The sequence below is a fragment of the Tetrao urogallus genome (genome assembly GCF_951394365.1).
Source record: "Tetrao urogallus genome assembly, chromosome: 23".
In the NCBI taxonomy this organism is placed as follows: domain Eukaryota; kingdom Metazoa; phylum Chordata; class Aves; order Galliformes; family Phasianidae; genus Tetrao; species Tetrao urogallus.
Genome location: NC_136836.1, coordinates 4,325,713 through 4,340,587, shown reverse-complemented (window position 1 = coordinate 4,340,587; position 14,875 = coordinate 4,325,713). Strand labels below are relative to the sequence as shown.

Sequence of the window (14,875 nt, the reverse complement as noted above, 5' to 3'; positions counted from 1 at the left end):
TTTTTTAATGGAGATTTTAGACTTCACTACTGTAAATGCCTTTTAACAGACGTAACTTTCACAGGTCTTGCAGTTTTCGTCGGTTTTACTAATGACCTTTTTAACCTGCAGACTCGGGCTGCAAAGCAATTGCACTATTCTGCCAGTCCAGACCGGTGGTTCCTGCTCTGTGAATGTGTGACGTACCCAGGTGGTGATGCCTGTCAGCAGGTTTTCATTGTAACGGCTACCAGTAACACTGCCCTGGTCTCATAACAAACACTGAACCATCGTTTTCTCCCCTCTAAAAAAACAACAACAACAAAAAAAAGGATTTAAAAAAAAAAAAAAGCAAAAAAAAAAAAAAGAGAAAAAAAAAAAAAAAGCAAAAAAAAAAATTAGCTTTTAGATATTTTGCAGACTTTTACAAAAGTGCCCACTTTATGCTGCTGTGTGGTTTGATAAATCAAAGTGATTTTAACACTTTTTTCTCGTAGGAGGTCGAACTTTGGCAATAAATATTTGTTTTCTAAGCCCCCCCCCCCCCCCCCCCACCGGTGTAATTTTCTAGCTGAGGGTTGTGCATGAGTGACCCCACGTTCTCGTGTCGTTTTCTGAGCACACAATTTGGCAGATTCTGAAAACTGATGAGAAAAGACGCACTTCCATGCTTTTGTTTTCCTTGAAGAGTTCTTTTGAACTGCTTTATATCCACTGTTGGTGTCCTGTCCGCAGCTTTTTGTGTAGGTTTGGAGCTGGGTGTTACGCGTAGGAAAGGCTCGCCAACCTGGGCAGTGCGCCGTGTTGTGTGACAGGCAACCTGAGGACTCGTACCAGCATTTTAAACTTCTTCCCCTGGGATTCTAGGTTGCACACACAACTGCATTCAGCAGCACGATTAATCACCCCAAGTCTCGTTATTCCGCTTCCGTCCCAGCCTGTAGAAATTAGGGTTGTAAAATCTGCTTGGCTTTGCTCAGCTGCAGTGTGTCGTGAAGAAGAGGGGCTTGGTTTTGCCTTTGGGATCCGTAAAGGTAGAGCGTGAAGAGTAGGTTCCTCTTCAGCGTTAATTAGCGTTAATTAGCACAGATTAACAGCGTGCTCCTAAGCTGAGTAGAGCTGGCGCCGCTCCTTGGATCGCAGTGTGAGAAGCCCAGCCATTGCACTGTGGTCTCTGATGCTTGCGTGGGGTTTGCTGCTAAGTTGTCTGCTGTTCCAAAGCTGAGGAACCGGCCCCTCAGATCAGCAATAGGAAATGCTGTTTCCTTCGGTCTTTAAGCTTGTAAATAAATGGAAGTTTACATTTCTAAATGCTGGTTGTTCTTCAGTTGTACCACAGTACACTGAACGTAGTCTTCAAACGGTTCTGTAACCTTCTTTCAGATAGGATGTCTCATTCAATTAAGTTTAAACTTCTTTTCTGTTCATATGGGACTGAAGCAAACTCTGCTCCTGGCACGTGTAGTCAATGAGTTTAGGTTGGAAAAAGATGCATTTTTTGTTTGTTTTTTGCTTTTATTTTTAAAGAATACCTCACTTGTGTAATAAAATCAGGACATGTGGGTGGGAGACTGACCGCTGCTCCAGCTAGATGGCTGCTTTCTCAGTACTCGTTCAGGGAGAATACCAAAAAAAAACCCCCTTTTTTGGAATGAACTCTGACTGACCCAACACACGTGGAGAACTTTGGCACCTTGGAAAGAAGCTGAGCGCCCTTTTTGAGTTCTAGGATCAAAGACGGCTGTTTGGGTTTGTGCACTAGGCAGGAAGGGGGCTGGTTTCATCGAGGGTGCGTGAGGTGTATGGAGTTTTACCACCAGGTGGTTTGTTGTCCAGTGCCAAGCGCTCCCAGTTCGGATGGAGCCAAGCGAGAGCCTCTCTTCTGTTTGCCTGTGACTGCACTGGGCGTTTGAGCTCAGGCAGTGCAGGTTGCTGGGGATTCCCATCCCTGGAGGTGCTGTGGATGGGGGCCCTGGGCAGCCTGAGCTGGGGGCAGCGGCCCGTGGCAGGGGTGGGGGCTGGGGGGCCCGAAGGCCCCATCCAACCCAACCGTTCTGTGATGCTGTGTCAGATCTCAGCTGGCCTTGGGAAGCACAGCGAGAAGCCAAACTCAGCCTGGTGTTAAAACACCCCTGCAAAGAAAAGGAAAAGACAAAAGGATTCTGCTAAGGGTGCAGTGCTGTCACTTGGAGCAGGGAGCGCTGAAGTTCAGGACTGCTGCTTGGTGATGAGATCCAAGTTTGGCAATACTGTCCTATGCAGGTCTGAAAGCTGAGTCTGGAGGTTGGGCTTGGTGATCTGAGTTGTGATGCATGTGTCAATCAATGGGAAGATGTGCATTCTGTAGGTGTAGTTTTAAGGTGTTTTTGTTTCGTTTTTGTTCTTTTTATAAATAAAGCCTGTTGGCCACTGTTTAGCTATGTGGTGTGGAGGATTTTAAATGTAGCAAAGTTTAAAGAGTTGGGGAAGGGGATGGTTGATATTTAATACAAAAAAAAAAAAAAAAGGGGGGGGGGGGGAGGCAGAAATCCCATGTTGAAACCAGTTCTGCTTGCTTTGTGAACAGCTGAATTCTGAACAAGCTCTGGCAGTCGCTCGTTAGCCTGTCTGCACCATTCCTACAGCCTGGCTTCTCCCTCGTTGCTGTGAGCTGCATCCAGAGGGCATTCAGAGGTGCTGACATCAGGCACGTTGCTTCCTGCAGCGCTTCCCTTGTCCAGGCGCAGTGTCAGAGTTGTTCACCCTGTACCAACAGCTTTGCTCTTCACTTGGTGAAGGCACGTTTGTTCAGATGGCGTTCAACAGAACCTACCCCCAAACTACCTTTGTGGATGTGCTGTAGGATTTTTCTTGCTCAATAGCAAGGGAGTAAGCTCTGCTTTCATTTTAAGAAGGCGGGCTTTGGAGGGCATTGTATCAATACTGTTTCAACTGCAAGGTTTTTTCCTTGTGCATTTGAGGAAAGATCTTGTGATATCACTTACAGGTTTTCTTATACCTTGCTATTGGCGTTTTCATATTTCTATGTCTAGAGGCTGAAACTTCAGTGTAAAATGTTTGCATTTGTTCCTTTTGACCTACGATGTACTTTTCGTTTCTATATTGTTAGACTCGTAATGTTCAAACTGGTATTTTATTAACTTTGGGCTGGGTGTTTGTCTATAGCAATACGAGGTACTCCTTTGAAGCTGTTCTGGGTGGGATAGCGGCCCCATGTTGCGATGAGATGCTGGTTGTGTACAATTTGCAATGTATTATTATTATTATTATTTTTTTTTTTTAGCCTGCAGGGATATTTTGTGTTCATGTGTCCCATGATAAAATGAAAAATAAAAAGAAAAAAGAAATGGGCATTCCTGTGCCAAGTGTTGCTTTTCCTTTCTGTTCAATAACCGCAGTGTTCAGTGAGCAACCCATAGCTGTGCCTGTAAGCAAATGTCTGACATTATTTAGCTTGGAATTCCAACTCGTGCGTGTTGTGCACACAAAAATCTTACTTGTGATGTGCTGGGATGTGGCAAGCAGTAGAAGCAGACATGGGTCACACCTGCAGCTGCACGAAAGGAGGATCTGAATTCAGTTTCCTGAAGCTGTGCTGATCAGAGAGGAGATGTTCAGAGTGGATGAAGTTTTGAGTGGCTGCAGGAATGCTATAATGATGCCTGGAGAAAATGCAGTGTCAGAAGAGTCCATGTACCTGGAGGAATTACGCCACGTCCAGAGTCCCAAACGAGCAAAGGAAAGAGCTGCTTCCTTCTTCATCTTTTCTATTTCAGGTGAGGGTTTGTTGTTTCTTCAGAAAACTCACAACTGTTTCGGTGAGGACAAAGCAAGCTTTTGGCTGAGGATGAAATGACAGCTCTAAATGAAGCGGGGCCACGTCAGCGCTTAAAATAACCTTCATCTGCAGCAAATCTGCACTTCCCCCTCCATTTATTTCCTTTTCTCGCAGCAGGGTTGAATTTCAGCACTGAGATTGTTCACCTTCAGGCAAACGCAAGCAGTTCAGAAATAGGGGACAGCTTCATCCCTACTGCCTTTCCAAGATGAGTCGCAGGTTAAGAGCGGGGCTGCAGCTACAGAATGCCTTTAAGGTTGAGCTGGGAAGGAAATGGAAACGTCCAGCAGCCGAGGGACAGTGAAGAAGCTGAGGAGGCACTGGGCTGCAGCCTGTGGTTAGTGAGGGTTCAGATGGGCAGAGACCTCCTCTCCCTTCATCACATTCTCCTTCGTAGAACCACAGAACGGCCTGGCTTGAAAAAGACCTCAAAGACCATCTGGTTTCGACCCCCTGCTGTGGGCAGGGTCACCAAGCAGCAGAGCCGCATCCAGCCTGGCCTCGTCAGCTGCCCCTGCTGCTCAGGGAGGCGCTGCAGCTCCCGGTTTGACGATGCCACGCGTCGGTGGCAATTCTTTAAGTCTGGGGGTGAAGCAGTGCGCAAATCCCACCTCGTGCTCCTCACTGCAGGCTCACCGTGTTCCCAGCGCGGGGTTTGTGAGCTCAGAGTCTGACAGCTGCAAGCAGGAACAGCTCTGCTTTGAGTTCAGCTTTCACTGCGCTCTGCAGGGTGCCGGCAGTGCAGGTGAGGCGCAGCCTGAGCATCCACAGCGCGTGCAGAGCTGCCGAGTGCTGCAGGGTGCTGACACTGCTGCGGGACCCAGGCGTGGGCCTGGCAGGTGGGCAGGCTGCAGCATGGCCATACAGCACTGCATTGCATTGCACCACATTGCACTGCACTGCATTGCACTGCACCACATTGCACAGCACTGCATTGCACTGCACTGTATTGCACTGCAGGGCACTGCACTGCACCACATTGCACTGCTCTGCACTGTATTGCACTGCAGAGCACTGCATTGCACTGCACCACATTGCACAGCACTGTATTGCACTGCACTGTATTGCACTGCAGAGCACTGCATTGCACTGCACCACATTGCACTGCACTGTATTGCACTGCAGAGCACTGCATTGCACTGCACCACATTGCACTGCACTGTATTGCACTGCAGAGCACTGTATTGCACTGCAGGGCACTGCATTGCACTGCACCACATTGCACTGCTCTGCACTGTATTGCACTGCAGAGCACTGCATTGCACTGCACCACATTGCACTGCTCTGCACTGTATTGCACTGCAGAGCACTGCATTGCACTGCACCACATTGCACAGCACTGTATTGCACTGCACTGTATTGCACTGCAGAGCACTGCATTGCACTGCACCACATTGCACTGCACTGTATTGCACTGCACTGTATTGCACTGCAGAGCACTGCATTGCACTGCACAGCACAGCGCTGCACTCCGTGCCTCCTGCGCCCATCGCTGAGCAGCTCCGGCTGCTCCAGCAGCGCTGACTCGCACGCAGAGCCGTGAGCCGCCTCGGCCGCGTCGTTCCGTGAAGCAAACGCTTCCATTTTTGCGGCCTCCTTCCACGACCTCACACGGTAACAACGAAGGTTAAAAACCCGATTTTGTGTTGCGCTGACCCAACGCTCCCGGGGTCGCCGCTTTACTCGAGCCGTGCCGCGCCATCGCTCCTCAGCCCCACGCGGGGACGGCGCGGAGCCAAGGCGCCTTTCGGGCCACGGCGGTTCCGCCCGCGGTTCCCTTCGCCCCTCACACCGCCACCGGCGGCTCCGCGCCTCCCGCCCGTTACAGCGCGGCGGCCGATCCAAGATGGCGGCGGCGGCGGAGCTGCGGGGCGCCGCCTTTGTTGGGCGCGGGGCCGGGCGGCGGCGGCGCGTGCGCGCTGGGGCGCAGCGTGAGGCGGCTGCGGCGGTGCGGCACCGGCCCCGGCCCCGCGCCCCGGCCCCGCCCTGCCCGCGGCCCGGCTCGGAGCGGCGCCCGCGTGGATGGGATGGAAGCGGGACCTTCGGGAGCAGGTGGGGGAGCGGGGCGCCGCGCGGCGCTTCCGTCGGGGTGCGGCGGGGAGGGAGCGCGGCCTACGGCGGGGGCCGCGGGGGGGGGGGGGGGGCCGCGCCGGTTCCCGGGCCCGGAACGGGGGATGCGGGGGGGATGCGGGGCGCGGGCATCGAGCGCGGGGATCCGCGGGGCTCCGCCCGGCCCGCTGCGCTCCCGGCGCCGCGCTGCTGTGCGATCCGGGCTCGGCGCGCCCCGCCGCCGTCGCGTTGGCAGCTGAGCCGGGCGGGGGGCCGTGTGGGGCCGTGTCACAACCGGCTGTATCGCATCTCGTATCATCTCGTCATCTCATATCGTAGTAATATAATATCGTCCCATCTCATCTCATACAATCATCTCATATCGTGATCATATCATATCGTCCCGTCCCGTCCGTCCCGGGCAGCGGCCCGCGGCGCCGTGCAGATGCCGATATCCTCGTTGCCGGAGCTTTGGGGCCGGTTTTTTTTGTCGGAGCGCCGCACCCCGCTGTGTGCGGGAGGCACGGAGCGCCGCTCGGCCTCAAATCCAGGCCTGCGGGATTCGGGCTGTCATTAAAACCCGCTGGGAAGGGCCGTGGCCGCGCAGCCCCCGGGCGGGGAGCGCCGCTTTGGGCTTCGGGCTCGGTTTGCCGTAAGGATTTGCCGTAAGGATTTGTCCTTTCCTGCCCCAATGTGGCGCTGGGAGCTCAGCTCCATTACGGCTCCGCAGCCGCGGGTCGGTGTGAGGCAGGGAGCTCCAGCCCAGCGCCGTGCCTCAGCATCCCGTGTGCGTGCTGTGAGCCCGCTGTCGGCCCAGCTGTGTGCACCGGGATCGTGGAGCACGCGGAGCAGAGGAGTGCGTGGAAGGCGGCTCTGAAGCCAAACTTGGTTTTCCCCCCAACTTTCCGCGCTCTTTATCCTTCGCAAGTTTCCTGAACGCTCGTAGTCTTAACCGTTGTCTTCCTGTGCAAAGCCTTGCAGAAAACCCGGTGCTGTTCCGTCTGTCGGATCTCTTTATCTTCAGGAAACGTGCAATCACATGAGGGTGCTTCTAGGACAGGATTATACCGAGACACAAAGCCGGGAGCAGCACCTTGCCTGGAGACTGAGCACATGTGGTTTCTCCCTGAATGCTTTCTGTAGTCCGCCTCTAAAGCTAGCAAAGAACAGAACGGAGACAAATGATCGAAATGGCCGATGTTGGAAGGAGGACAAATGGGCAGAAAGGCACTGCTTTTCAGCAGGGTGGCATCGGGGTCGGTAACAGCTGTGTGTGGGTTTTAACCTCTCTTTGGGGGAAGGGTCCAGACTGTGGGGTCACTGGGGCTGCCCCACGGGCAGGAGATACCCTCACATGTGGGCACGTGAGGGCGAAGCTGTCCTCGCCTTTGTCCTGCCTCTTCCCCAGGAGCTGGAGGCTTTCTTTGTCTGTCAGCTGCACTTTCTTCTCCCTGAAAGGCTACACCAGTGTCTGTGAAACTCTCCTGGAACAGACGGGAGAGATGTTATCTTCTGCCCTTTCTAGGCGCTGTTAGCAGAGACCCTGGGGCTGTGGTCGTGGATGAGTGGAGGAGAGCCTGAAGAGCAGTGCTGGCTGCCAGGCCCCGGCCCTTTGCTGCAGACACAAATGTGTGCGTTCCCAGCTCTCTGTTCTCTGCCGGCTGCTGTGTGCTGCTCCACATGGCAGGCGGACAGCCAGGTTAGCAGCCTGCAAGGCTGTAGTTGGGTTTTTCCCAATCTGGGATGCAGAAGTGTTGGCCCTGGTGAGCCTCTGCTCCGGGGTTGGATCCCCGACTTGCTGTGTTTGGAGGAAGTTTGGCTGTTGTGGGGTCAGATTGTTTGTCAGACCCCTTCAGAGGGACCAGGAGTGGATGTGGGGCTGCTTCAGCAGGCAGCCCTTGTGGGTTTCATGCCACTGATGCACTGAGCTGTGCCTGTGCTGGTTCACAGCCCTTATTAACAGCTGTGCAGACAGAAACAGCCTCGCCTCTTAATGAGAGCTGTGATGGAGTTGGAAACGTTGCTGCTGTTCTGTTAGGATCTGCTGTAGCATCACTAGGTTCCCTTTCTGCATGTGGGCATCTCAGATGACCGACTCCTAGAAAATAAAGCATAAAAGGCCTTGGAAAGTGTTTATAATCTGAAACGCAGCTTTTAGTTGAACAGGGAAGCACAGCATGCAGAGTTGGCTGTTTGCTCCCATGCTGCAGAATTGCACACTGTGGAGCAGGCAGGGTTGGCACGAGGGAGGCCTGCAGCTGGCCCGGTGCTGGGGGAGGTTTCTCACTTGATGCTTTCAGGTTTGTTGCCAGGGATTTCCAAGCTGGAGTTTGATGTGGTGTAACTTTGCTACACGAGATGCTCGATGCAGGCAGTGCTAGGAGTTAAACTGCGCTTGAACCTGGCGGTGCTCGGAGTGCCGGGGCTGTGGGCATCTGGGTGTGCAGGGATTAAATCCAGAGTGCTTCTGGAAGCCTGGCTTCGTGGGATGGTGTCTGGCACTGCTTCCTTAGGGCTGCTGCTTTGGAAGCGTGGGGTGCATCTAAGGAGGTCAAATGGAGCAACTTGGCTCTTGGGAGAGCGCTTAACACTGGGTAATAGGGAGCAACAGGGAAACTCCTTCCATTTTAAAAAAGGGGAGGAAAGAAACGAAGGGAAGGAAAGCCTGAAGCACCCAGAAACCTCATTGTTTTGTGTGCAGCCTTTTCAGAAACAAAAAGGCTGATTTATGGCTGGCTCTTTAGGGGCAGCAGATGACAGATGTTATTATTTGGAGCCCATTCCACCGCAAGGGGAGAGCTGGCCGTGGGGAGGGCAGGTGCTGGTGTTGCTGGATGGGTGCAGGTGGGGCTGTGGGATGCACTGGGGGCACAGGGCTGTCCTGACGTGGGACAGGCATCCCTGCAGCACAGCAGACGGGGCTTCTGGTGGGATTTGCTCAGCTCCTCGAAAGGCAGAAGGTCTGGCTCTCTGTGCACCGTGGCCTTGGAGCAGTGGACTTTCCTGCTGGTGCTGTTGCTTGCTGTGCCTCCTGCTGGGAGTTTTCACTTGCAGTGGTTTGTGAGGTTGGTTTAGGGTGGAAAACGGTTCAGGATGAGGCCGGGATGCGTGATGTGTGGGGGCCCAGCGTACACACGGCAGCCCTGCTGCTCTCCTCCGCTTCCCAGCTTCATCTTCGCGGTGCTGGTTGTGCAGGAGGGGCCGTCGCAGAAGTGATAAAACTTCCTTTTGTCTCGGCTCCATTGCGGCCCCTCTCCTGAATGCCGCCTTGGAGGGGATTTAAATGACATGGTAATTTCACGCCTTCCCACCGGTGCTTTGGCCCAGGCAGCTGTTGGTCAGCGGGTTGTGTTCACCGGCTGTTACCGTATCGAAACAAAGCCTCTCCCAGCGCTGCTCACCCCAGCCCGACTCACCCTGGCAGCGCCGCGCTCGCTGCCATCCCTGCCCAGCGCTGCTTGCGAGCATCCGAGGCAGCCGCTCCTGCCCGCCGCGTCCCCGGGGCACGGCTTTGTGTGCCAAAGTCTGTGATTCCTCCCAGGCTGCTGAATTTATAATGGCAGGCGGATTTTCTACCGCTCACTGGCTGCATTGTGCTGCAGGAACAACACTCGCCCTGCAGCCCCTGGCCCTCGGCGCCCTCATTTACATGACAAAGTGGGAGTCTGTGCGGCTTTGCCATGGAGAGTCGAGGTATGCGGAGAAGCCCCTGTGTCTGGAGGTGGTTGGGTCGCTCTAACGAGGCTCCTTCCACCAAACGGGGACTCCGCTGGCCCTTTTTCTGCAGATAAGTCGGCGGTGTGGGGGTTTGGCGGGGCGCTGTCAGGCACCGCTCTGCCTCCAGCACGCTGTGGCACGGCCGGGCCGTGGGGAACGATCGGTCCAACACACGGGTTCCCTTCGGGGTCTCTGTCACGTTGTTGAAATGCACAGAGCCCGTCCCACGAGGCGGTTCTGGGGCCACGGAGCTGCGTGCAGGTGCTGTGTGTTGCCTTCAGTCTCTGCTTTCAGATACAGTTCTGTCCCAGGTAGGCACTGCTGTGCCAGCTGCAAAGCCTACGAGGTAACAGCTTTTTAAAAATCCTTGGAACTCAAGGTGATTTGGAAAGGAAAAGTAACCAGCATCTTTCTTTTGCTGGAGGGGTGAAGCAGTAGTGAGCCTGGGGCTGCGCTTGGTGGGCAACTGCTTCAGCTCCTCGTGATCAAGGACCTCTGCAGTCACCAAAATGAAACCCTCTGATGCAGCACAGAAAGCAGCTTTTCCCATCCTTGGCACTGCTGCCCTCAGCTTGGTGGAGCTGTGCTCTCCAGCAGGGGTGTCCAGAGAAGTTCCACTGCATTCACAACATTCCGTGGCTTACGTTGAACTCCCGAGCCAGCTCTTGTGTTGCTTGAAGTTGGTTCCTTAATCTGTGATTCACAATCTTAATTGTGAGGGTTTATGCTCACAACGCATCTGGAGATCTCCAGGTGAAGGGAGGGCAGAGCAGAGCCATGCACCTCCTGAGGGGCCGCATGGTTTGTGCTCGAGAGGCAGAGCAGGGAGGTGGAGGCTCCATCGGTGCTGGCAAATACCTGCAGTTGATTGCTGCCTCTGCTTTAAAAACATTTCATCTCGTAGCCGGGGTGCTGGAGATCGCCAAGAAATGTTCATCATGCGGAGACATGAATCGTACTGCGAGCAGTTCATCAGCAAATCAGCTCCTGAAAACGAACTGCCTCTGCAGTGCCGCACAGCTCTTCCCTCCTGCGTTGTTCCCATCCACTCCTCTCCTCTGCCTGTGGCCCTGGGTGCATCTCAGGGCAGTCCTGATGGAGTCCTGGGGCACAGTGGCATTTCATCCACAGCAAATCTTGCAGAGATCAGGTGCAAAACTGAAAAGGACATTTGGAGTTTAAGTTGCTGATCTCGCGTTCTTCTCCTTCCAGTATTTTGAGCCCGGGATCGTAATTTGGGTTCAAGTGGAAACTGGATGAGAGTGAGGGGTGGTGAGAGCTCCGTGTGTTACGGATCCTAAATCGGAGCCGGGATGCTGTCTGGGGGCTGGCTTCGACAGTTGGCCATGCAGATGGAGTGCTCTGAATATCTGATCTGCTGCATCCCTGCCCAGCTGGCTGAAGACCTCACTGGGTTTTGAGAAACAAATAAGATGCAGACTGGGATGGATGGAGATTGGGAGAGTGGGAAGGGAGCAGGAAGGGCAGATCTTGCTTCAGAGAGCAGCGCCGTTCAGTCTCCAGCTCCAGATCTCCACCAGTAAATCTGCATAATAATTTGTAACGTGTAATAATGTGAGAAGAGCCACTGCATCCCCTTCACAGAGCCGGAGCCCACGCTGAAGTGGGGGCTGGAGGTATTTTCAGCTGCCTCCCATAATCCAGAGGGAAGGTGGCCAGGAAGCTCCCTGCACCTCCAGCTGTGCTGCTGCGAGCCGTGCAGCTTTGGGCATGGGGTGTGGGTTTGGGATGTGGCGATGCGAGGGCTGTGGGCTCCGGCTGTGTGATTTTGGGATTTCCAGCCCTGCTGACCCTTTGCTTTCTCTCCATCAGCTGCAGGCGCTTACCTGCCACCCTTGCAGCAGGTATTTCAAGCGCCGCGTCGGCCCGGGATAGGAACTGTTGGGAAGCCCATCAAGCTCTTGGCCAACTACTTTGAAGTGGACATTCCCAAGATCGACGTGTATCATTATGAAGTGGATATCAAGCCTGACAAATGCCCCCGCAGAGTCAACAGGTAAGGCAAGTATTAGAGGTTTAGGAGTTCGTTCCTTGCTTCCAGTTTCCTTGCAGTAAGTGCCTTCCTTCCTCTTCACCAGTGGAAACCAGCAGGGGGACGTTGTCTGTGCTTAGCTTTGCCCCCTCCGTGCTGAGGTGGAAAAGCAGCATTCAGTGGTGTTGGAAGCAGTTTTGGTGCCCCGTGGCCTCCAGCCCAGGTGTGCTCATGCCCAGCAAACACCTGGACACTGCCAGCTTTGGTGCCTGGAGCCCCTGTGTGCTGAAGTCTCAGCACTGCTCAACGTGTGCAGCTGGCTGAACGTTGCGAGCTGTGTTTGTGCAGCAGGGTTTGTTCCTGATAGCTTAGAAGGTCCTGAACTTAGCACACGCTCCTGCTTCTTCAAAGCAGCTGTGCAATTTTGGCAACAATCGCATCATTTAAAAATAGGAAGCCCCAGACCTTGGGCCATTGCATGGGTTTTTTTCTTTTTTTTTTTTTCCTGTTTTTTTTTTGACACCCTTTTCACTCTCCTTCCCCTCCTGCCCAAAGCAGCCTGGGTGGCTCTGTGTCTCAGAGGCCAGTGAGCAGATGCTGTAGCTGCTATTTCCTATACTCTTGGCAGCTTGTGTCCATGGAGTGCACTGCAGGTTGGCAGCTGGCTGCTGCATGCTGTGTAAACTTGTTCTGCTGAAACTGATTTAACAAGCTGTGGGGCAAGGCACGTAGGTGTTGTGTGGGTGCTCTCTTGCCTTGGGAAGGACCTGGCTCTGCCATTCCTTGGCCTGCAGCACTGCAGTGAGAGCCCAGAGGTGCCTCAGATGGAGAAGCTCAGCACCTGGCAGTCACACATCAGGCTGTGAAGAAACTGGCAAACCAAACCTCGCTCCTCTCTCCCCTGTGCCTTTCTTTCTTGCCTCTGCTTGTCCGTGTAGGGAAGTCGTGGAGTACATGGTACAGCACTTCAAACCTCAGATCTTTGGCGACCGGAAGCCAGTCTACGATGGGAAGAAAAACATTTACACTGTTACGGCCTTACCCATTGGAAATGAGAGGGTAAGAGTGGGACGGGGGATCCCCGAGCATGGGAAGAGCCAACTGAAAAATGAACCACCTCTCTTTGCGCTGTGACCGTGAAGTCTTGTGCCAGTGCCGTGATTGCTTCCCTTCCCTTCTGCACTCAGGTTGACTTTGAGGTGACAATCCCAGGAGAAGGCAAGGACAGGATATTTAAGGTCTCTATCAAATGGATGGCCATCGTGAGCTGGCGCATGCTCCACGAAGCCCTGGTGAGCGGGCAGATCCCTGTGCCTTTGGAGTCTGTCCAGGCACTGGATGTGGCCATGAGGCACCTGGCTTCCATGAGGTACGTGCACGTGGCTGGGGTGCCCCGCAGTCGCTGCCTTGCCGTGATGTGGTCGGTGCCTGTTGCTCCATGTGCTGTTTCCTCTGCTGTGCAGGTACACCCCGGTTGGCCGCTCCTTCTTCTCCCCCCCTGAAGGCTATTACCACCCCCTGGGAGGTGGCAGGGAGGTCTGGTTCGGTTTCCACCAGTCCGTCAGGCCTGCCATGTGGAAGATGATGCTCAACATTGATGGTGATGTATTTTTCATGCCAAAACGCTTTGCTCTCAAGCATGCCCAGCACAGTCACATTTGCCCACAGAAAGGAGCACAGGCTAGAACTTAGCACTGTAGGTTGGGGGCTTTTTGTTTAAGTCTGGCTGATGGGAGTCCGGTGTCCAGTGTTGAATGTGGTGGGGTGGGGGGTCAGCAGTAGGGAACTGCAGCGTTGGGGCTGGGTGTGTTTGGGGAGACCAGACCTTGCCTGCTCTTGGGTCAGGTCTGACTGTTGAAGGAGAGCAGAGAAACATCATGGTGTCTGTTCCTCAGTTTCTGCAACGGCCTTCTACAAAGCCCAGCCTGTAATTGAGTTCATGTGTGAGGTGCTGGATATCCGGAACATCGATGAACAACCGAAGCCACTGACAGACTCACAGAGAGTGCGTTTCACCAAGGAGATCAAAGGTAGAGCCTCTGGGCAGAGCTGAGGGGCCCTGCTGCAGTGTTGACCTCAGCCTGGCGCTGCTGCAGACTGGCTTTGTCAAATCAGCTTATCTCCCACCCCGGCAGCAGCAGGGAATGCAGGGTTTGCGCCTTTAAAACGCTGCCTGGGGCACTGTTGCCTCCCTTGCTGCACTTCTCAGGCATCCACAAGCATACCTGCTCTGCAAACAGCTAATTATTTAAGGAAGGTGTTCATAGTGTCAGGGGGAGATCGGGCCGAAGGGAATCATTCCCACATTTACAAGTGGTTCTGCTGTGTCTTTCTGTCTGCATCAGGTTTGAAGGTAGAGGTTACCCACTGTGGGCAGATGAAGAGGAAATACCGTGTGTGTAACGTGACCCGGCGGCCGGCCAGCCACCAGACGTAAGGAGGGTGGGAAGATGCCCTCGGAAAAATCTGAACTGTTCTCCTTTTTAGCAGCTGCCGTTCGTGTTAGGGAGAGCTGGAGGGAAAACTCCAGCCTGTGACAGCAAAAGGAGATGTGCTTTGCACTGTGCAGCAGTCTTGGGCACAGGAGCTTGCACTGCTCTGTGTCATGTGCTGTGAGAGTGGGTGGCGAGGGGAGGAGGGTGGGAGTGGAGAGGATGCTTTGTCTGGCAGAGGCACGCAGCGGAGGGCGGGAGCTGACGTGCCAGGAGCTGTCCTAGTTTTTACCTCTGAGTTTGGTTTTCTTCTTGCTTAAAATAGACGCTGCTGAAGCAGAAGCTTTGGCGGGGGATAAAGCGATCCCCTGCCTTAAAATTATTTGCATGTGCCTGGGAGGGGAGTTGGCCAAGGAGTCCTTCTGTGCCGGGGGCTGTGGGCCAAGAGCAGCCCATCCTGCTCTGGGACTGTCCTGCTCCCCATGGACCCCCGTGGGGCTGGGTGGCTCCCTCAGAGCTGGCAGAGGAGCCCTCAGTGCTGAGCTGTCTGCACGTCTGCTCCTTGTGCTTTCCCTGCCCCTATAAATGTTCAGGATCTGGTTAACCTTTGCCTGAATCCCAGCTCAACTCCCAAAGAAGGCACCAAGCACGGAAGTCCTTCGGAGTGCCATGTGGCTGTATTTATGTACCTGACAGCAGCATGCATGGCATGTCCTGTAATAAACATTTGCCCTGATTAGCTGGATTAGCGAGGAAGAGCTTTATTTAGAGATCACAGTGTTAGGCTGGGATCAGAGTATTCCTGTCTTGATTTCTGAAAATACTTCTGTTCTGCTTTTTATTTTCTTGAGCGAGAGCCTGCCAGTT

At 54.1% G+C, this 14,875-nt stretch overlaps 1 protein-coding gene across 4 annotated transcripts in view; it reads left to right on the top strand.

Annotated features, from left to right (window-relative positions):
- Window positions 1–5,844: 5,844 nt before the first annotated feature.
- LOC306954995 (protein argonaute-1) overlaps window positions 5,845–14,875 on the top strand; it is a gene marked incomplete at both ends in the record, with an annotated part of 45,584 nt that continues 36,553 nt past the window's right edge. The window contains 7 exons of one of the 4 annotated variants that reach the window (XM_079546215.1): window positions 5,845–5,869; window positions 11,417–11,600; window positions 12,515–12,635; window positions 12,764–12,945; window positions 13,040–13,176; window positions 13,472–13,606; window positions 13,922–14,009. In XM_079546215.1, coding sequence (XP_079402341.1) covers window positions 5,845–5,869; window positions 11,417–11,600; window positions 12,515–12,635; window positions 12,764–12,945; window positions 13,040–13,176; window positions 13,472–13,606; window positions 13,922–14,009 — 872 coding nt within the window. Of the gene's footprint in view, window positions 5,870–11,416; window positions 11,601–12,514; window positions 12,642–12,763; window positions 12,946–13,039; window positions 13,177–13,471; window positions 13,607–13,921; window positions 14,010–14,875 lie in introns of those variants that run through there. The other 3 variants (XM_079546218.1, XM_079546217.1, XM_079546216.1) reach the window with 3 other exon arrangements.